Consider the following 23,423-nt stretch of genomic DNA (forward strand, 5'->3'; position numbering starts at 1 on the left):
TATGGTGACTTGTGAGTAACTCACCCCATGAGGCACATCTCTCTTACAGGTAACTGGATTCTTAGACCGTATGCATCAAGTTCATTATTTTAATTATTTTTTTGTCTTCTAATTGAATAAAACGACATCGGTTTTGCAAGAAAGTTCCTTATTTTTTATGTTGCGCCAGCACCACAACGGCCACTTGGTTATTATTTGAATATTGTAGCCATTAGCTATATTTGAATGAATATTTGCCATTAATTTGTATAGTTTTAAAAGTGCTAATTATCTTATAATCGTGAAAAAATAAATAAATAAGTAAATAAATAAAATAATTAAAGTTAGTCAAAGTAAAACACATAAATAATGTAAAATTCAAACTGTTGCAACTAAAACAGGATAGAGTATATATCTTCTTAGGGCTTGTTTGGTTAACATAGAAACTAAATTCTTATGGTAATCTGTATTTCATGGGAATTTATTTCCTTAATACAATTTCTAAGAAATGGCCTTATTATAATTCATAGAAATTTGAGGTGACCATGGCCTTCCCATGTTTAGTGGAAAATCATAATTCCCATGGATTTCCAATTCCTCCATTTTACTTTTTGTTGTCAACCAAACAACTAGCCCACTTGCAAATTCACATGAATTTTCATTTCCTACATTTATGAAGGTTAACCAAACAACAGCGTAGTATTAGGCTACATCTTCTTGTGGATTTTTTGGTACACTAGTTTAGAGATACTTCCTCTATATTTTTTTAGTTGCATCACTTTGCAAATTACAAACTCCTACGCAATTTTTGGAGCTGAAAGAGAGAGAGGGAAAAACAAAGACTCATATGATAGGAGAGAGACAAAGAGAGTTTATTAACTAAAAAGAAAAGTAATGCAACTCATTCAAAACTTTTATTTAAGAAAAGTGATGCAACTAAAATGAAACGGGGGAAGTATAATTTCTTTTAAAAAGTGACTACAATTAAATTCACTTCTTCAGCACAACTCCAATACAATGCAGACTTGCAACGTACCAAGCATAGGTTGTCCAATTAAGTAGTTAAGATTGTATCTTTCAATCTTAAAGTTAAAGGTTTTATTTTTAGGGGCAACTGAGAATGGGGATTGCTTATCCTTCCTTCTCTCTCAAAATGTCTAACATGCTTACCCATTCGGGTTCCCACGTGGTATGATAGATCTTCTTACCCTAAAAATTTATAATACATAAAGTAATAAACCAACACCAATCCTACTCCAAATTCCAAAGATATGAGCAAATCGATTTAACATAAATTACAGTGCTCCCAGACAGAGCATCATCGTTTTTTTTGGTCGTGTTACTTTGTTGGTTTACGTTAATAAAGAAAACTGTTTGCTCTTTGATATAAACAGCTGGAGAAGAAGGGGATACCCAAGAAACATAAATGCAATGACAATATACAAACTTGTTTTTCTCCATATAGGACATTTCTTCCTTACCTTTTCTGCTTAACTGACGATCAGTACTCAACATCCAATCTTGATGGCGAATGATCAACTATCCCCCAAGTGCCAACGTCTCCTGATTACGATGCCTCAATCTATGCCTACGGTGGGCCCTTTTTTGACTGCGACTCTGCACTTTGGCTGAGTTTCCAGATTCATCAGGCAGATGATGAGGCTCCTCATTTGTAGATGAATACCCAAACAAAACGTCAAGAGGATCTCCATATCCAAATATACTAATACCAGGTTGTACCTGCAAAAAGCTCACATCAGCCATGACAATTTGGCATTAGAATCAGCCATTGTTCCTTTATAACAACCAAATAAAAAAAATTAATAAGAATAAATTATAAACAGATTGCATGTGTGGTCATTGTTGTATACACATATCTCAGCAATCCAACAGCTGATTTGTGACGGTAGGACAGAACTGTGTCCTATATGATGACAACTTAGCTAATTGAATCCAACATGATGTTTGACAAGAGATTCATAAAGGTTTACATTTGAAGAAACAAGTATGATCACTATCAAATTTGTGCCAAAAGCCAGTTTCTAAATAACAATGTCCTAAAGTCCTAATAGAAAGACAAGAAAAGCAATTTCATATGCATAGTCTCGTAGCAATCATAAAACAAATCAATCAACCAATTAAAGTGTTGATCATAAAACAAATGAGGAAAAAAAATCCATTTTGAAACTTTATTGCCATTATTGAAGGATATTAGGGAAATGCAAGAGTGATGAGAATTATGATAAGTATAAAGATATTATGAGACGTGAAATCATATCGAAGGTGAATCGGAACCTATATGCAAGCTTGGATACGAAAGAAGGGGAAAAAGAGATCAATACCTTTGCTCGTATAAGAAAAAAGAATTAATACAACTAAATTAAAAACTTTCATTTATAGAAAATGATGCATCTAAAAAAAACAGAGGATGCAATTCTTTTGCTAGATTTTTCTCAAACCTTTATGTTTTTACTCACATGTTTTTCCTCTCGATTTTATCACCTTACCACACATTTAAAAGTCTCGTACATTTTGTATACCCATTTTGTTTTCCACTTTACACACTTTTTTTTTCCAACGTTTATTCAATCGATTATTTTGCTATGCTCATTTCCTTTTTCAGATGGTTCCCAATTTTGATTCATGTTAGTCAAACTCAATTTTGGGACTAAGGCTTTATTGTTATTGTTGTTGTTGTTGCAAGACAATTTTGAAAAAGGTTTTCCTAAATCACCAATAACAGGATGTGATAGTCAATAAGAGAACAATAACCAAGCCCCAAACCCACAAATAAAACTTTAGAAAATACAATTATGCTTCTATTTAGAGCCATAAACGGATAAACTAGGTGAATGCTTTAACTGAAATACTTTTGAGTTTTGAGTACAAAATTTTAAAGTAAACAAAGGCTTTGTTCTTTCTATCTACTTAGAGCAACTCTAGTGGCAAGCTATTTGTTAAATTAGCTTATCATGCCACCTAGGATTGTAAAGTTATTCTTCTTTCTAACCAATTTATACCACAATGGTTAAGCTAATTGTCATTTGGTTTTTTTCAAAATATTTTTAAATAATTAATATTTTATTAGAGACAATTAATTTCTAAGCTAATTAGCTTAGCCAAGCTAATTTGCTTGGCAAAACTAAGAGCATCTCCAATGGTGTTTTTTAAGGACCTGCTTGCAATTATGAAAAATAAAAATAGTGTTGCTTGACCATTGGAGCACTATTGAAATTTTCAGGATTTATAAATTATTTTTAAAGATTGGAAAGTGGGGGACACGGTTCATTGAGAGTTATACGTGATCTACAATTGCTAAACAGATAATGCAACATCTTTTTTTGTTTTTTTTTTATTTATTTTTGTTTTTTATCTTTTTCTAAAAAAATACATTTTAAAATAAAATTTCCATCTTTATCACAAGTCTTAACTGACATGTAGCTGATGTTGACTAATGTGCTTCCTAGCTTATAGGTTATCGGTATACTTTTTTTATTCTTTTTCTTAAAAAAATTACTAACATTCATTCGTAAGTATTCACTTGTACCTAGAATGTACAAGATTATAGGTATTTTTAAATTTAAAGTTTTTGATTACTTTATATAATAACAAATTAGACTTTGTCAATAAAAGATTTTGCCAAAATTCTAGCCAACATACAATATTTGGTAACCATATCTAACTTTGAATTATCAGCTAATGTATCTATAAATAAGTTTTATAAACTTAAGAATACAACCAGTATATTATTTCGTAAAAACATAATCTACAAATACTTTCATATCTACGATTAATTCCTAGTAAAAAAAATTTAGATGGATGATACGGATAATCCATTTAGTCAACATTTTGGTTAGGGAAATTCATCAAATAGTGGAAATTTTACCTCCAAAAATTCCTACCCTCAAAGACACTACCACCCTGGCTACTACTATCCAAATACTACAATGCCTAATTTGCAAGACAATATGTCAAGCTACTATCCTTAACCTCCATTTCCAAGTGAATCTAATGTGGTTCATGATACTACAAGAAGAGAATCTGTAGGGGCCTCTAATATGCACCAAATAACATCACTCCAAAGGTCTCAAATAGAGTCAAACACTCCTCACAGTGATAATATACAAGAGGAGGTAAATGCACAAGCTGCTACTAGTAAGTCGAGCTTTCTTGGACTCAATACATGGATGAAGATTTATGTAATAGTTGGATAGATTTCACAACTGATTCTATCAAAGGCACCCATCAAAGGTGGATTATTGGAAAAATCTTGTAGAGTATTATAACAATTAGAGAAGGGAAGGCCCTCCAATAACCATTGAGCAAGCCACAAATCACTGGTATAAAATGAGTCCTGAGGTTAGTAAGTTCAATGGGTGTTATATACAGATTAAAAGTGGTCACCCAAGTGGCAATGACGATGAACAAATGATTAGTAATGCCCTAAAACTTTTTACTAGCAAAAGTGAAAACAAGAAAAAGAAAAATTTACTTATTTACATTCTTGGAAAATTCTTCAAAATGCCCCGAAGTGGAAGGATTATGTTTCTACACAAAGTAGTTACACAAAAGAACAAAGATTTCTATTCCTAAAGATAACACTACCTCTTCCTCAAATCCTAATACTAGTGAAATTGATAACGTGAAAAGGAGAGATAAACGACCAATAGGACAAAAGGCGGCTAAAGCAAGTGCGAGGAATAAAAGTAAAGTGAAAGGAAAAACAGCTCATCTTGACGAGAAATGGGGTAATTATCAAGATATACAGTCAAAAAGACTTTCATTGTACGAAGAACACATTCGACAACAAGATTTCGTGATACTTTGCAAGGAGACATCTAATATGGACGAAAAAGCTAGAAAAAATCATGATCAAGTATGTGAAATCATTAAGGCCAAGTATGGAATGTCATAATCACAAATCAAATAAATATGATGACTACAGAGTCAAGTATTTTAATTTTTTTTTTTTTTATTATTAGAGGACGGTATTTTAGGTGTTTTCGGTTGAACTCAATAAGCAATTTATAAGACTTTTCCATTTATTATGTAATGTTTAATTTATTATTAATGTTATGTATTAAGTTTTGTAGCATTCTTAATCTCTTTGTTATTTTTTTATCATTAGTGGTTAAAGCTTTGTTTTTAATTTGCTACTTCTTGTTTTTTGCCTTCAGTATTTCATTTTTTCAAAAGAGTGGACGTTCGTCTAAGTTCAAATATATATATATATATATATATAACACCCAACACTAGCTCACGGCTAACCAATGAAAAGAAAAAAAATTTGGAGAAAGAAATTGAAAGGTTGTTACGAAAGTTTATAGGACCAAACTTAAGTATGTAGAATGTAGGACCATTGGACCAATATACCTAATTAGGATAATTAGATTTAAATATTGATATGAAGTAAAACAATCCTAAGAAAATCAATTAAATCTCAGTACCATTCCACTATAAATGTTGTTGTTTCCACACATTATTTAGACCTTACAATAAAATCCATTATTTAACAACAAAAAAAATTCAATTCATAAAACTCATTTTAGTTCATACTCTTCATACCATATTCGTTTTGTAAAATGCATATATAATGCCATTTCCCCTGAAAAATGGGCACTTTTTTCAAGAAAATTGAAAGGTTGTTACGAACAACACTCACGACTAACTTTGACTTATCATTTATATGCATTGTTACGAAAGTTTGTTATATACATACAAAAACTTGGATTGAATAAATATATATAGATAGAGAGAGTAGTATATGCTTGTTCCGATTTTTAGTCGACATGAGTATGTCTTTTATATTATTTATATTTTTACGATTGTATGCTATATGTATATAATGACACCTTTTTCAGTTGACACGTTTATGTTTTTACGAGAGCATTATATATGTATACAACAACTTTAATTATTACTCGACTAACTTTTGTAATTATAAATCATGTATGATAAATCTAAGTCCTTGTCAAAAAAAAAAAAAAACAATAAATAAATAAATCTAAGTCATCAAGTAAATTGATCGGGAAAGTAGTAGATCAATTGAAGGGAAAGTAGAATACATGGTCATACAGAACTATATTTAGCAAAGGAATTTACATAGTACTAATTCCTCCTCACCCTTTTGTCTCCAGGATTTGTGGAGCTAAACTAGCACTAACATTTGAAGGAAATCAACTAAAATATAAAATGTATATAAACATTAGTAAGTAGCATATATACTTGTATTAACGTATATGTTATCACCTTTATATTTTCTTGCATTTAATTTCATCATGTAAACATTCATTCTATCCTTTAATTCTCAACTAATATATACATATATTACCAATTTAAAATGCCTGAAAGTCCAAATTCTACAAGTAGTAACTTTGATTGGGATAAATTTTGGGAAGAGCAATTATTTGATGAATCACATGAAGAAATCGGGCGATACAAAATCTCACAATATGAAACACCCTCGAGAGAGGTTGTTCCTCGTGATCGTGAAGGTGGTGAAGAACGTTTATACAAAGATTATTTTTCTGAACAACCAGTATATCCGGAACATGTTTTTCGAAGACGTTTTCGTATGAGGAGAGAGGTCTTCAATCGAATAGTGGAGGCCTTAAAAAATCACATTGAATATTTCAACAAAGGTTTGATGCTGCAAAAAGAATGGGTTTGTCCCCTCTTCAAAAATGCAATGTTGCTATTCGCATATTAGGTTATGGAACTGCAGCTGATGCTGTTGACGAGTACATCAAGATTGGTGAGAGCATGGCTATGAAGCGTCTATTTAAATTTTATCGTGGTGTTATTGAAATATTTGGAGAGGTGTACCTGAGAAGTCCCAATGCTAATGATGTCCAACGATTGCTTAAAATGCATGAGGAATACCATGGCTTTCCGGGCATGCTTGGAAGTCTTGATTGTATGCATTGGGCATGGAAAAATTGCCCTAGTAGATGGAAAGGACAATACACTTGAGATGATTATGGATATCCAACAATAATGCTTGAAGATGTGGCCTCAATAGATCTATGGATTTGGCACGCATATTCGATGTTGCTGGATCCAACAACGACCTTAATGTGGTATGTAGATCAAATTTGTTTCAAGAGAAATTGCAAGGACAAGCTCCGGTGGTTAATTTTACCATTAATGGCACCGAGTATGAAACGGGATATTATCTAGTTGGTGGTATATATCCTGAGTGGGCTGCATTTGTTAAAAAAATTTCACATCCTCGGGACCCGAAGAGGCTTTTGTTTAAGGAAAAGCAAGAGAGTGCAAGGAAAGATGTTGAGAGGGCATTTGGGGTACTCCAATCTCGTTTTGCTATAATTCGTAGGCCTGCACGTTGGCATAAATGCAATATCCACGATATTATGGATGCGTGTATTATATTACACAATATGATTGTTGAAGACGAGCGTCACTCTTATAACAAAAACTTTTCTAACGATGAATTTTCACAAAGTTTGAGTCATATCTTGAAAGAGATGCAACAATCCGAGATAGACAAATGCATCACCGTTAAAGGCTTGATTTAGTTGAGCATATTTGGTCACGTTTTGGTAGCTATAACTTGAATTGATCTTAAGTTGCTAGGTTTTTTTTTTTTTTTTTTTTTAAGGAATGTTGTTTTGTTAATTAGTTTTATTTAGTGTATTGTCAAATGTTTATTACAAAATATGCAAATAAATTTAGGGAGAAAGGTTATCAATACTTCTTTTTTTAATGGAAAAGGTTATCAATTCTCTTGATGAAAATATTAAATACTTCGTATAAGCTTAAATAATCAAATCGCAAGCAAGTCGTCTTATAATACGAGTACAAAACAACTTATATGAAATTATATTATTGCATATAAATTTTTAATATTAATAGCAGACACAACTTATGAAATTATATTATAATTTAGAATTTTTTTGGTAAAAGTAAGTAAAATAGCAATGAAATTTTCACCTCATATAGTATAGTAAATAAAGTATTACATGAAAGCTACAAATTATATAGCCAACCATTGGAGTACTTTGTAGCTTGAAATAATGATGTGGCAAATCAAGCAACAACTTCTTGTAGCTTGCCATTGGAGTACTTTGTAGCTTAAATAGGTTGTAGCTTTAAAAGTTAACACGACAAAGCAAGCTACAAGCCTTTGTAGCTTACCATTGAAGATGCTCTAATTATTGAATTATCCTCCAATTGTTTGGCTATTAGCTTGAAAAATATAAAAATTGCAAGCTAGTCCCCAAAAGCAACTATTGGAGTTGCTCTAATAAGTTTTGGATCAAATAAGTTCAGATAAGGACGGTTAAATGCAATAATTGTAAAATTGATCAGGCCGAATAAGTTCAGATATAATTCTTAGTTTAGTCATTCAAAATGCCTCAAAAGATCCGTATTATTCATCTCACAGTTGGAACTTTCAAAGTTTCAAAAGAAGTATAGAGGCAGTTAGGTATAAGCCCTAGGCTTAAAGTTGCAGAAATGAGAGAGCTGGGATACGATCAGTAGATTGAAGCAGAGTATGAGCATTAAGGTAACGGTCATCAGGCCTTGGTTGAGTGTAATTCTTGTTTCAACTGGAAGAGAAATCACCAGCTGTTCTACTATTATATTCTTGTATCAGATCAGAGCTAAACTGGCAGTTCGATAAAAATTTACTTAGCCTCATTATTTAGTATTTCAGCTAATGTTTATCTTAAAGGGCTAAAGAGCCACCAAATATAAGTAATACAATTTATTAAAGCAATCAATTGTGGATCTACAACATACGAGTAAAAAAAACTCTAGCTACACTCATCACAAAGTATGATACTTAATGACTCATTTGCTTTGGTAGGAGATGGCAACAAGTCAAATTTCAAGCAGAGGTCATCAAAATCACTACTTACCGCACTAATCAATATTCCATAAAAGAGAACATGGAAAACGAAAGCAGCAAATTATATGAAAGTTTTATAGTGGTCGTTTGAAATATTGACAACCACAATGTTTTAATGATTATGTAGTCTATGATTGACTTAGTTTTCTCAAATTATAAAGTATATTTCTTTAATTTTGGTACAATATAGTATCATCAACGTTTTTTATTTATCCAATTTTTAGTTTCCTTTATGTAATTTTTATTTTAATTTTATAATTTCTCTAAAAATAATTTTTTTATGTTGGATTAAAATTTTCAACAATTATATTTGCATTGTAGATATAAAAAGACTAATTGTGTTCATATTATAATGTAAAAAATCATGAGCATGCACTTACAGAGGATTGTTTATTCTCCACACCAGGGCTTCTCAGGTTGACGTTAGAATCATCCTTTCTCTGTTGATGATATACACCTTTCTTAGCAGACTCATGGTTCATATTGTCATCAGTTGTCCGGTGATTATCGACATGCAGATGCTGTTGCCGATATATTGGTTTGGAACATCCAGGGGTTGAATCATTAAATATTTCTTCACGGTAGAAATACTTGGAGAAAGGCTTCATTTTCTCAGGATCATTGCCATACTTCTCCAGTATTCTGCATTTATAATCAATAGCTCAGCATCATCTATAAGATTTTGTCTACTCAACAAACATTAAATGGCGGCATGAAACTTGGACTTCATATCTATCTATATTGAAATTGGAGACAGGGATTAAAAAAAAAAAAAAAACTAAAAACAAAAAACCAAGAATACTCTGCTTGAAGCCTTGAACATTTGGCATGCCTTTTTTTATATAGTGATTCGGAAAATGAAAGCATAGCTCTACATAGACAGTAGTAAAACCTTTTACTAGCTCTACATAATTGTTATTGCATAAAACATAAAAGGTTAAAGAAACACAAGTCAGACAAGTGTCAATGATATTTTAGGCAAAAGGAAACGTAGCCTCTGAAAATCTACTTCCTTTGAATTTTAACTTGCAATTCAAAAATATGTCAAAATGGATCTTTTTTATTGTCTAAAATTAGAGTTTTACCCCAACTTTAAACAATATTACCCACCAAAATACCCCCTAACATTAATTATACTCCTACCATATACAGCATTATTTCCCTGACTTTAATCCACCACAAGTCATGAACATTTACAATTTTATTCACTCCCTCTCTCTCTTCATCCTCCCCTTTTCCCATGGTAGCCACCACCACCAACCCGACTCCCCTCTCCACTACAACCATCCCTCCAAATATATATAACTTAACACCACCACCAACACCATATCTACGAATCATAACATCCCAATCACCAACTTCACAACCACCCCTGATTTGCAAAAGGAGTTTCTGAAGTAAGATGCATACACTATCAACCACGAAATCAAAAGCTTGTTTAAAAAGCAGGTTAGAATTTTGCAGCAACTAAAGCTATAAGACTGAGGCAGTCCTCATGCTCATAACATGTTTAATTTGTTTTATGAGCGCCTTTGTTTGGCTTTTCCACAAACAAATCCACATTCGCTTTTCCACAAACAAATCCACATTCGCTTCTGGACACATTCAGAACATCAAAATAAGTTATAACGGAATGCAGAAAAACTTGACTGAGCTATATGGTATGCTCAAATCTACTAAAGGCAATATCAAGGAGAAACTTGCCAAGGACATTTTAATGGTGAGCAAAGAGATTGGGTTAAAGAAACAAGGAAACAAAACTGATATTGACCAGCAAAGCAGAAAAGCAAAAAAGTTGAAGAAAGAATCCTGGTGATAGTTCCTTCCCAAAATACGAGGATCAGAAGAACAACTATGTTAATTCTACTTCGTGTATTTTATTTACTGAATGCAATTTTGCAACTATTTCTTGAGTCTCAGATACCAATTACGTTTTACTCATAACTTCAAAATTAGGGGTATTAAATTAGGGTTTACTAATTAGTTATAATAAGAATATGTTGGGGCCTGGAGAATCATATATTTAGTAAAATAAAACTCCATTAATTTTAGCCTTTAAGAGTTTTTGGTAAATGAAGGGAAAAAGTTCAGTGGAGGGCAAATCAAAGAATAATGATGAAAATTGAAACACTAACCAATACACCAAAATACCAAGCTAACACAAGTGTGAGCCAATTTTTTATTACTTAATTGTTGCCAGATATAATACCCATATGATATAATGCCCAATTGGTGTTCTGGCCCCAAAATCTGAAAAATATGGAAGCAGGTCATTATGTTCCATTTCTTAATAATCATCATAATATAGCAGAATACAAAACGATTTTGCAAAGGATGAACTTCCAAGCTCCAAGCATTGAAACCTCCAGCCTCTTCCCTCCCCAACCCCAAATCATAAATAACCTCAAAAATCAAGTGCTGGCAATCAAGAACCTTCCAACTTTTGTTCCATAACAAAAGATAAAGAGAAATCACACTTCCACCATTGAGCCAAGTACCTTCCAAATTATGTCACTAACAGAATCCAGACAAATTCAACATAGCTCTTTGTATGCTGAGTGGTCTTTAGTGTTCTTGCTCAAGAGTGAGGGTGTATCACAAATGAAGCATATGAAAGTCATGGGAAGATGTAGAAATTAAACATAAAGCAAAGCCACAAGGCCCACAAGTACCCTAAGTTACTTTTTCTGAAATGCAATATGTTGATTAAATACTTAAGAGACATACAAAGCCAGCAATACCATCAAATCCAAAGTTAGTTTCAATGAATCATGATTGCCCATTTCAAAATTAACAATGCTAGAAAACAAATTAAGTAGTGTGAGACACTGTACCTACATTTTTTCCAGCTCATACTGCATCCGACTCCCATCCATTTTCAGAATACGATCAGCACATGTGTTTACAGATTTACCAAATGCCCAACTTGCAGTCAGAAACCCAGCTCCTACAATAGTAGAGATAATGACGTCATACATACGATGATATAGATAGTAAGAAAAGCCTTAAATGTTAATTCATGGCAATCATATCAGGTCATCTGAGAACTAAGGATGGACAAACAATTTTACTTAGCACTAATACCGATTATCTAATTGAACAAAAAATAATATTGCATTAATGCTACAAAATAGGAAAATTACACTTTAATAATCCCAAGTTTGCTCAATTTACTTTTAAATAATCCCAACTTTGATTATTCCACAATAATCCCAACTTTCACTTGTGTTTTCTTTCTTCAATCCCAAACCGGTCCACAAAAGTCAATGACCCGGTATTTCAGGTTACTTGACGCGTGTCGGGTTGTGATTGGTCCAAAAAAATTTTTAAAAAAAATTAAACAAAACTTTTACATTTAAAAAAAAGAGTTTTTTTTTTTTCTTTTCTTCTTCTTCCCTTCAAACCTTCATGACTGCACCATAAATAATGCAGCAGCTCCACAACCGACCTCCACCACCCCTCCCCTCCAAAATCCGATAACCAGTCACTACCATTCAAGAGACCAGACGTGAGGTGCGATTCACAATTGCAAGGAGGAAGCCCAAACAAGGGCCTGATAAGAGAACTTGAGCTGGAATGATGGCTGGAAGTTAGTTACAAGGAGGGGTAAATCAATAATCAAGGGGATAAGTTTGTTAGTCCTTGTTTTGTGTGATGAGTTTGTTATTTCTAATTATTGGTTATTTTTGTGTATTTAAGAGGGATTGTGAAGGGGAAAGGCATCTAGATCTGGTGGAAATCTTTCCTTGGAGAGCATCCTTTCCTCTCGAAAGAAAGGAGTTGTATTATGGTTTCTCTGACTTGCAATACAATCTATCATAATTTTGGCCTGCTATTTTCCTTACTCTGCTTTAATTGTTTTGTTTTTGTACTAATCTCTAGCAAATTGGTATCAGAGCGGTGACGATCGGAGCCGAAGAAGACAATGGCACAACTTACCAATGTGCAACGCATGGACTTGATGGAGCAGGAGCTTGCTGGGATTCCGGCAAGGGTAGCTCAGGAGATAGCTACTGCTCTAGCTTGCTGTCAAAACTGACATCAATGCTATCCGAACGGAGGTTCGCTCCTCCGTGGTGACTGCCAGGCCATCGTGACCCCAACGGTGGTCAATGGGATAACCCGTTCTCCGCGCAAAATCAGCTTGATTATAGAGACGGTGGTTTTCAGGGTGGCCAATCAAATTGGAAGTTGAGGAATGGTGTGCCTCAGTCGTATGCAACCAAAAATATCACAACTAAGCTAACTGCAAATAAACGTAGTTAGGGAAGTCGAGTTCGAATCCACAGGGAAAAAGGGACTAATAACTGGAAACCTAAGTGGAAATACTCTAGGACGGTAGTAACCTAAGTAACGAGGGGGGTTTTCACGAGCAATGATAATAAATGAACTAAGTAAGAACAACGAACGTAATGAATAGGTAATCAATGAGAAGAACGGTCTTGGTTATGCGAAATCCACTAATGAACATACAAATTGATCATAGAAGTCTCCTCAATCAAGCTCTATTGAACACCTTGTTGTAGAATTCCTAGATTCTAAATTCTCATAAATAGTTAGAAATAGCAAAGCGCTCCTTTCTAACCCTTTCCAATGCACAATTCAAGACAAGCGCTCTAAATTATCCACAAGAAGAAAATAAACGGAGAAATCAACAAGGATTGAATAAATTAACACAAGCGGTCTAATTTCTTCAATAATATTATTCCCTCTTCAAGTTATCAACCAAAAGCATGCATCAATAACCTAAAGTTGCTACTTTGGAAAGATTAATTAGATGCAAGCGAATCCAATAATTCTAACCTAGCAATTGATTAAAGCAAATCATGAAATTAATTCAAGGAACAATATATATTCAATAGATATTAAGAGAAGAAAGATCTCACAATTCGTAGCCAAAAGCTTCAATCTTTAACCAAGAATCCGGAAGATTAAGCTTCCATGGATTCTAATTCCAAAACAAAGAATTCTGAAAATTCCAAGAAAACCCTAGAAAGCTTTTTTTTCTCCAAACTTAATTCTCCTCTTTCTCTCCCAAAAACTTAATTAAAACTAAGCTATTTATATGTTTCTATATTTTAATAACATAACACAATAATAATAATAAAATAATATCCAAACACGTGCCAAAACAAAGCCAAAATTGCTGAAAAAGAAGCCAAAAATTGCGCAAAAACTGAGATTGCCGCTGCCAGCTGCTCTGGACCCGCTGGCAGCGGCTCTGGCAGCCTTGGAAGCCTTCGTATGCTGGAATAGCAGCTGCCAGCGGCTCTGGCCAGCTGCCAGCTGCCCTGGCAGCAATTCACTACTGTTTTTTCCTTCTTCCTTGCTTTGAACCTTCTTCTAGCTTCTTCAAACTTGCTTTCTTGCCTCCTTGTGAATCAACAAGCCATGCTTCATACACTCTCAAATCATCATCCAAGGTCCGCCTACTCATAGTACTCTTCACTTCATTCCCGAGCTCAACTCACTCACTTTCACTCATAATTTCCCTCTTTTGCACATAAATGGGACGATGAGTCAAAACTCACAAAAGCTAACAAAAGTACATATAAAGCATCAAAACACACCCTAAAATGCTTCTCTCAACCCATGATAAGAAGGCTTATCAAATTCCCCCATGCTTGAACCTTTACTCGCCCTCGAGTAAACTTAGAGAATAAAAACATCCTCCTCACTAAGGTTCAAAACAGAAGATGGTGGAATCAAACTAGCTCTATGCACTCAAACTCAACAAAACATCCTAGTACTTATCAACCAATCACAATCACACTCCCCCATACTTCACACTTTGAATCTCCCTTTTTTCTTATTTATCAATTCATCCCCAAAATCAACTTGGAACGATAAACGCATAGCCATGAGTATGAATATTCTCAACCGCCTAAAGAAATGAAATTTTTGATAAAATTGGGCAAACAAAAACTCAACTTAACCAAAAATCTCATAAAAACACTTCCACATTCAAGAGTGAAAACAAACAACTCATGCTCTCAAATTCCTAAGATGATCAACAAATTCCCCCAAAATCTCAACTATCTCCCAAAATCACCAAGATGAAACCTACCCCGACACCTCCTTATATCTCCTCCCCTTATGACACCGACTCCGGCAAATAGATGCGAAATTTCCTTGAAAAATCAAATTCATGAACATTTCTCTCTTTTTTCTCTCATTTTGCCTAGGAGCCCTTTCGGGTTTTCATCCTAGCCTCTCATCTTTTTCCAAATCTCACTTTCTCACCCACTCATTAGCCACTTTTTTGCTTAGGTCGCCCTTTCGGGTTTTCAACCTAACCGGGCCCCCATTTTTGCCTAAGCCGCCTTTTCAGGTTTTCGACTTAGCGGGTTTCTTTTTCTTTTTTTTTTCTTTTTTTTTTTCTTTTTTTTTTCTTTTCATTTTTCTGTTTTTTTTTTTCAAGCTTGCTTCATTGAACCACAATTAAGATAGTTATACAAAACATGAAATCAAAATAACTATACAAAATTCAAAGAATATATGCAAGAATTTCTTCCCCCCCCCCTACTTGAATGAAGCATTGTCCTCGATGCAAGAACAACTACAATGAAACCAAAAATAAGGGAAAAGGAAGAGAATCGTTACCATCTCAATGAGAGGGACCTCCAGAGCCAGAAGAGCCGGCATCGCCCCGAGAAGCACGCCTCTCGGAACGACGCAAAGCACGGGATGCCAAATGATCCATGAACGCCTCAGTTGGAGGCTCATACTGCGGATACTGAGTGGTGTAAAACCGACTCATGCTTCTTTGATATGCAAGCAGCTCCTGCATCCCATCGCACACCTCCTCTAGTCTATCATCCACATCAGCCCTCCATCGAGGCCAATCATCGTGCTGCACTCCAGCAGCATCCTCACCCCCTTCCTCATCAACAAACTCTCCGCCCATATGAACATCGGGATTCTCCTCTCCCATGTTCTCAACTATGATTTCAGCATCTCCCAAATAAGGAGCAACATCCGGGTCGGGCGGAAGGAAAAAGTCTGCAGCATTAGGGCCAAAAGGTAATGCTCGTCCCTCGGGACGAGGAAGTCTCAAATAGTTCAAACCCTGCGGTCCGTATCGCCAGAAATAACTACCGGCGACGGGGGAACGCGATAATAAACCGATCTTGACCAGAGTCATGATGTTATATGTCAAGTATGTCGAGTCTACTGGCACAAGATCCTCAGGGGGTGGAACATTCAAATAACAGGCTAGCAAAGAGACCATGCCACCCATACTAATATGGCCACTGGGTGGCAATTTTTTTTTTTTTTTTTTTTTTTTTTTTTTTAACGTAGAGGGGGGCCCGCTGGCAGCGGCTCAGGAGCAGCTACCAGCGGCTGGGACAGAAACAAAGGGGTGTGGGTTGCAAGAAGACCCGCTGGTAGCGGCTGCAGAGCAGCTGCCAGCGGCTTCTGCAGGGAAGGCCCCTTTGTTTCTGTTTTGCTCTGTTTTTGCTGCGTTTCGCGCATAAAAATTGCTCCCAAGGCCTCCACCTACACAAAAACAATAAAAACACTCTTCACATCACACGAAAAAAATAAAACTAAACTACGAAAAGTAATGGGGAAGAGTTTTCGATCGGGTTGCCTCCCGATTAGCGCCTTTGTTTTACGTCGTTGGCTCGACGCGGCTCATCCCACTTCGCTACTCCATTGATGGCTCGTAGAGATCGATGCTCTCCACGTTCTCGGTTTTGAAACCCTCGAAGTAGGGTTTGAGCCTTTGTCCATTGACTTTGAAAACCTTATCGGTCTCGGGGCTTTGAATTTCAACTGCTCCATGCGGATATACATTCACCACTTGAAAAGGGCCCTCCCAACGGGACCGAAGTTTTCCCGGAAATAATCTAAGTCGGGATTGATATAGGAGTACTTTGTCACCGACTTTAAACTCCTTCCGCGTGATCATTCGATCATGCCATAGCTTGGTCTTTGCTTTATAAATATCTGCATTCTCATAGGACTCAAGCCGGATCTCCTCTAGTTCTTGGAGTTGCAATTTCCGATGTTCACCTGCTTCATCCATTTGCATGTTGAATGACTTAACCGCCCAATATGCTTTATGCTCAAGCTCAACCGGTAGATGGCACGGTTTTCCGAAGACAAGGCGGTAAGGGGACATCCCGATAGGTGTTTTGTATGCGGTGCGGTACGCCCATAGAGCATCCTCCAACCTCAAACTCCAATCCTTCCTATCCGGATTCACCGTTTTCTGCAGAATTGACTTCACCTCTCTATTGGACACCTCGGCTTGCCCATTGGTTTGTGGGTGATAAGCCGTGGAGATTTTGTGGTGAACAGAGTACTTCCTCAACAAAGCACTCACTGTACGGTTGCAAAAGTGTGTTCCACGGTCACTTATCAACGCCCTTGGGATTCCAAACCTAGAAAATATGTAAGCTTTGATAAAACCTGAAACCACTTTAGAGTCATCAGTCCTAGTGGGTATTGCTTCCACCCACTTCGACACATAATCACAAGCAAGAAGTATATAAGTAAAACCGTAAGAAATAGGGAATGGTCCCATGAAATCTATACCCCAAACATCGAATATTTCACAATATAGAAGAGAGGATTGGGGCATTTCACTTTTCTGGGAAATGTTACCTACTCTCTGGCAATTATCACAGGATTTACAAAATCCATAGGAATCTCGAAACAAACTTGGCCAGTAAAAACCACAGTCGAGAACCTTCCTTGCTGTGCGTTTGGCTCCAAAGTGTCCTCCACAAGCATGAGAATGACAGAAGGTGAGAATGGGGATCACCTCATTTTCGGGAATGCATCTGCGAATGATTTGATCGGAGCAGAACTTCCACAAGTATGGATCATCCCATGCATAGTACTTCGCATCAGTTCGAAGCTTGTCCTTTTGAGACTTTGTGAAACCTGGAGGAAACTGTTGAGAAACCAGAAAATTCACAATGTTAGCAAACCAAGGGCGCAAATCCTTAAGAGCAAATAGAGATTCATCCGGAAATTCTCCTAGGATTTGATATTGGAATGATGGTTGATCAACAATATGGGTCAAACGACTCAAATGATCAGCAACTAGATTTTCCGCGCCTATCTTGTCCTTGATTTCTAACTCAAACTCACATAAGAGCAGAATCCATCTTATTAGTCTTGGTTTGGCCTCTTTCTTCGTCATCAAGTGGCGAAGAGCTGCATGATCAGTGAAAACAATTACTTTAGTACCAAGCAAATAAGATCGAAACTTTTCTAGAGCAAATACTACAGCTAACAACTCTTTTTCTGTGGTAGTGTAGTTTCGTTGGGCTGAATTGAGGGTCATTGAGGCATAATAGATCACATGAGATGCCCTCCCTACTTTCTGGCCTAAAACAGCTCCAACTGCATAATCACTCGCATCACACATTATCTCAAATGGTCGAGACCAATCTGGGGCTTGAATGATAGGGGCAGAAATGAGCTTAGCCTTCAATTCGTCGAAAGCCTTCTTGCAATCATCATCAAAGTGGAATTTCACATCTTTCTGCAGCAATTTGCACATAGCATTTGCAAGCTTTGAGAATCCCTCAATGAACCTACGATAGAAACCTGCATGGCCAAGAAAAGAACGCACTTCACGCACATTAGTAGGATAAGGGAGAGACTGAATAGTGTCAATCTTAGCCTTATCAACCTCAATACCTCTAGAAGAAACTACATGACCTAACACAATGCCCTGTTGGACCATAAAATGACATTTCTCAGAATTCAAGACAAGGTTAGAGTCAATACATCTTTTGAGGACCATAGATAAGTGATGCAAGCATTTATCAAAAGAATCACCATACACAGTGAAATCATCCATAAATACCTCCATGAAATGCTCAACAAACTCAGAAAAGATGCTCATCATGCATCTCTGAAAGGTTGCAGGTGCATTACATAGGCCAAAAGGCATACGGCGATAAGCAAATGTGCCAAAAGGACATGTAAAAGTTGTCTTTTCCTGATCTTCAGGTGCAATGGGCACTTGAAAGTACCCAGAATACCCATCAAGGAAACAGTAATAGGATTTCCCTGCAAGTCTTTCAATCATTTGGTCAATAAAAGGTAAAGGGAAATGGTCTTTCCTAGTTACTGCATTCAACCTACGATAATCAATGCAAACTCGCCAACCATTTTGAACTCTAGTAGGAACCAGTTCATCCTGTTGATTTTCTACCACAGTCACACCACTTTTCTTAGGAACCACCTGCGTAGGACTGACCCATTTACTATCAGATATAGGAAATATCATTCCTACTTGCAATAATTTTATGATCTCCTTCTTTACCACGTCCATCATGGGGGGATTTAGGCGACGCTGAGGTTGCCTCACAGGTTTGGCATCATCTTCTAACAGAATACGATGCATGCAAGTGGATGGACTTATTCCCTTAATGTCTGCAATGGTCCATCCAATAGCTAACTTGTGCTCTTTCAACACTGTCACCAACTTGTCCTCTTGCTCCTTGGTCAATTTGCTTGAAATTATAACAGGTAAAGTATCGTTCTGACCAAGGAACACATATTTCAAATGATCAGGAAGTGGTTTGAGCTCCACCTGGGGTGCCTGCAAAACAGAAGGTAAGAGTTTATCAGTAGGCACTGTCAATGGGGTAGGTGTCGAACCTGGTGGTCTAAGTGGAAGCTTGGAATGACCATTCAACTCTGCTACCATCATCTGCACACTATTAGGCAAAGGAATATCCAAACAATCAGCAGATAAATCATTAGAAATGGAAGTGAGGAGCGCATCCTCGCCCTCAACATTGAAGACATCCTGCACTATAGGATCAATGATATCAATGGAACACAAAGAATGAGTGTCAACAGGGTATTTCATGGAATCATAGATGTTATACACAATTTCTTGTCCATCAAACTCCATAGTCAAAGAACCAGTAAAAACATCAATTTTAGTCCTAGCAGTTTTCAAGAAAGGTCTTCCTAACAAGATGGGTACTGCTTGTCTATCATGTTCCATATCAAGCACATAAAAATCAGCAGGAAAAATTAGTTCATCAACTTTCACAAGCACATCTTCCACTACTCCCTTAGGATAAACATTTGATCTATCAGCTAATTGAATCACTACCCCGGTGTCATGTAAGGGTCCAAGTTCCAAAGATTTGAACAGTGAATATGGAATAACATTAATTGATGCACCCAAATCCAACATTGCTCTATGAAAAGTGGTGTCCCCTATTGTAACTGGAACAGTAAACATACCAGGGTCACTGCATTTTTCAGGAAGTTTCTTTTGGAAAACTGCAGAAACATGAGCACTGACTTTCACTTTTTCCTTCCCTCCTAACCTGTGCTTCCTCTTAATAGTACAAAGTTCTTTCAAAAATTTAGCGAATCGAGGAACACTCTTTATTAAATTCAAAAGGGGAATGTTTACCTCACACTTGCTGAATGTTTCATAGATATCTTTGTCCTTCTCATACCTCTTCGTTTCTTTCAAAGCTTCAGGAAAAGGTGGTGTGGGTTCATAAGATGGAAAAGTGGGAGGATTTGCTACAGCTTCATGTTCCACTTCCTTCTCCTCAGCTCCAATCAACTCTTCAGCCCTCTTAGTTGCAATTTCAGTCTCTTTCAGCTCCTTGCCATTTCTCAATGTAATAGCGTTGGCTTGTTGCTTAGGATTCAACTCCGTTTGAGATGGAAGTTTTCCCGAATCCTTAGCTTCAAGTCTGCTCACTGCACTTGAAATTTGACTCACTTGACTTTCCAAATTCTGAATACTGGATTTGGTCTCTTGCTGGAATTGCACCATGTTTTGCTGCATAGTAGAAACATTAGAAGTTAGTGATCTAATCATTTCATCAGTTGACATATTACTCGAATTTGAGCTTTGGCCTTGAGGTTTGGCTAATGGTGCCCTATATTGCTGATATTGCTGCTGGCCTTGAGCATTTTGCTGTTGTTGTTGGTTCCCCTGGGAATTCCCATATCTCAAATTTGGATGATCCCTCCATCCTGGATTGTATGTATTCGAATATGGATCATATCTTCTCTGAGGACCTTGCCCTTGGAAACCCATTGCATTGGCCTGCTCATTCTGTTCCTCTTGTAATTGAGGACATGCATCAGTGGGATGTCCTGTGGAGGTGCATAAACCACAAGCATTCAGTTGCTGTGGATTCCTTGAGTTCACCATGAACTCACGCATCATAGAAGTCAAATCAGCTACTTGACTCTCTAACTCAGTTGTATTTGAATTTGCTGCATTCACCCGGCGCGTGGGAGTTCTCTGACTGAACTGCCTAGAATTCTCTGCTAGCTCTGCAATCAGCCTAGTTGCATCTCCTGGAGTCTTATTCACTAGCCCTCCACCACTTGCTGCATTCACCATCCTCAAATCATCATCTGTTAGACCTCCATAGAAGTATAGGATGAGGTCTTGATCGGAATACCCATGGTACGGACAACTAGCACACAATCTCTTGAATCTCTCCCAATACTCATACAAGGACTCATCTTCCTTCTGATCCACATTGCTGATAGCTTTCTTAAGGCTTGCAGAAATAGTGGCTGGGTAATACTTCTCTAAGAAACACTTCTTCAAACCTGCCCAATTTGTTATGCTCCCTGGGGGAAGATAGTAAAACCAATCCTTCGCTGCATCTTTGAGAGAAAAAGGAAATGCTCTCAACTGAATTTGCTCATCAGTCATCCCAATCGGTTTCATGCTAGTACATACCACATGAAATTCTGCCAGATGTTTATTTGGATCTTCACCCTTCATGCCATGGAATGCCGGCAATAGATGAATTAGACCAGATTTGATCTCAACATTAGCACCTTCCTCCAACTGCTGATATGCGATGCACAACGGCTGTTGGTTCAAGTTAGGAGCTGTTAGCTCTCTCAGTGTTCGATTTTCTGCCATCACTTCCTCTTCTTGAATGTTGAAGATGTATGTTGATTCACTGGGGTTTGTTCTTGCCTCTCTTCGCGACCTGGAAATATTTCTTTCAATTTCTGGATCAAACTGCAAAACTTCTTTGTTAGCAGAACGGGTACTTATCATACCCTAGCGAACAAACAAAGAAAAAAAAAAATAGCTAAGAACAATCCTAAAATAAATTCTACTAAGATAAACAATTAAAAAGTAACGCCTAGTTCCCCGGCAACGGCGCCAAAATTTGGTGTGCCTCAGTCGTATGCAACCAAAAATATCACAACTAAGCTAACTGCAAATAAACGTAGTTAGGGAAGTCGAGTTCGAATCCACAGGGAAAAAGGGACTAATAACTGGAAACCTAAGTGGAAATACTCTAGGACGGTAGTAACCTAAGTAACGAGGGGGGTTTTCACGAGCAATGATAATAAATGAACTAAGTAAGAACAACGAACGTAATGAATAGGTAATCAATGAGAAGAACGGTCTTGGTTATGCGAAATCCACTAATGAACATACAAATTGATCATAGAAGTCTCCTCAATCAAGCTCTATTGAACACCTTGTTGTAGAATTCCTAGATTCTAAATTCTCATAAATAGTTAGAAATAGCAAAGCGCTCCTTTCTAACCCTTTCCAATGCACAATTCAAGACAAGCGCTCTAAATTATCCACAAGAAGAAAATAAACGGAGAAATCAACAAGGATTGAATAAATTAACACAAGCGGTCTAATTTCTTCAATAATATTATTCCCTCTTCAAGTTATCAACCAAAAGCATGCATCAATAACCTAAAGTTGCTACTTTGGAAAGATTAATTAGATGCAAGCGAATCCAATAATTCTAACCTAGCAATTGATTAAAGCAAATCATGAAATTAATTCAAGGAACAATATATATTCAATAGATATTAAGAGAAGAAAGATCTCACAATTCGTAGCCAAAAGCTTCAATCTTTAACCAAGAATCCGGAAGATTAAGCTTCCATGGATTCTAATTCCAAAACAAAGAATTCTGAAAATTCCAAGAAAACCCTAGAAAGCTTTTTTTTCTCCAAACTTAATTCTCCTCTTTCTCTCCCAAAAACTTAATTAAAACTAAGCTATTTATATGTTTCTATATTTTAATAACATAACACAATAATAATAATAAAATAATATCCAAACACGTGCCAAAACAAAGCCAAAATTGCTGAAAAAGAAGCCAAAAATTGCGCAAAAACTGAGATTGCCGCTGCCAGCTGCTCTGGACCCGCTGGCAGCGGCTCTGGCAGCCTTGGAAGCCTTCGTATGCTGGAATAGCAGCTGCCAGCGGCTCTGGCCAGCTGCCAGCTGCCCTGGCAGCAATTCACTACTGTTTTTTCCTTCTTCCTTGCTTTGAACCTTCTTCTAGCTTCTTCAAACTTGCTTTCTTGCCTCCTTGTGAATCAACAAGCCATGCTTCATACACTCTCAAATCATCATCCAAGGTCCGCCTACTCATAGTACTCTTCACTTCATTCCCGAGCTCAACTCACTCACTTTCACTCATAATTTCCCTCTTTTGCACATAAATGGGACGATGAGTCAAAACTCACAAAAGCTAACAAAAGTACATATAAAGCATCAAAACACACCCTAAAATGCTTCTCTCAACCCATGATAAGAAGGCTTATCAAGGAA

At 36.5% G+C, this 23,423-nt stretch overlaps 1 protein-coding gene across 2 annotated transcripts; it reads right to left on the minus strand.

Annotated features, from left to right (window-relative positions):
* Positions 1-1,240: 1,240 nt before the first annotated feature.
* LOC110739927 lies at positions 1,241-15,550 on the minus strand. Of its 2 annotated transcripts, none has more exons than XM_021920404.1 (4): positions 15,458-15,550; positions 11,693-11,801; positions 9,235-9,496; positions 1,241-1,719 (listed from the first exon to the last, which is right to left on the minus strand). In XM_021920404.1, the coding sequence occupies exons 2-4, from the start codon at positions 11,728-11,730 to the stop codon at positions 1,519-1,521; spliced, it is 501 nt and encodes a 166-aa protein (XP_021776096.1). In that variant the 5' UTR covers positions 11,731-11,801; positions 15,458-15,550; the 3' UTR covers positions 1,241-1,518. The 2 variants fall into 2 exon arrangements, with proteins under 2 accessions (XP_021776096.1, XP_021776097.1); XM_021920405.1 differs by having other exon boundaries at positions 11,689-11,801.
* Positions 15,551-23,423: the final 7,873 nt, after the last annotated feature.

The sequence above is a fragment of the Chenopodium quinoa genome, unplaced genomic scaffold (genome assembly GCF_001683475.1).
Source record: "Chenopodium quinoa cultivar QQ74 unplaced genomic scaffold, ASM168347v1, whole genome shotgun sequence".
Classification (NCBI taxonomy): domain Eukaryota; kingdom Viridiplantae; phylum Streptophyta; class Magnoliopsida; order Caryophyllales; family Amaranthaceae; genus Chenopodium; species Chenopodium quinoa.

Bases quoted from the DNA above. Each gene is read 5' to 3' on its own strand.
- LOC110739927 (XM_021920404.1), bottom strand. From the start codon at position 11,730: ATGGATGGGAGTCGGATGCAGTATGAGCTGGAAAAAAT. The intron at 9,497-11,692 runs GTAGGTACAGTG...TTATAAATGCAG, and splicing joins CAGTATGAGCTGGAAAAAAT to AATACTGGAGAAGTATGGCA. The intron at 1,720-9,234 runs GTAAGTGCATGC...AGCTTTTTGCAG, and splicing joins TGGAGAATAAACAATCCTCT to GTACAACCTGGTATTAGTAT.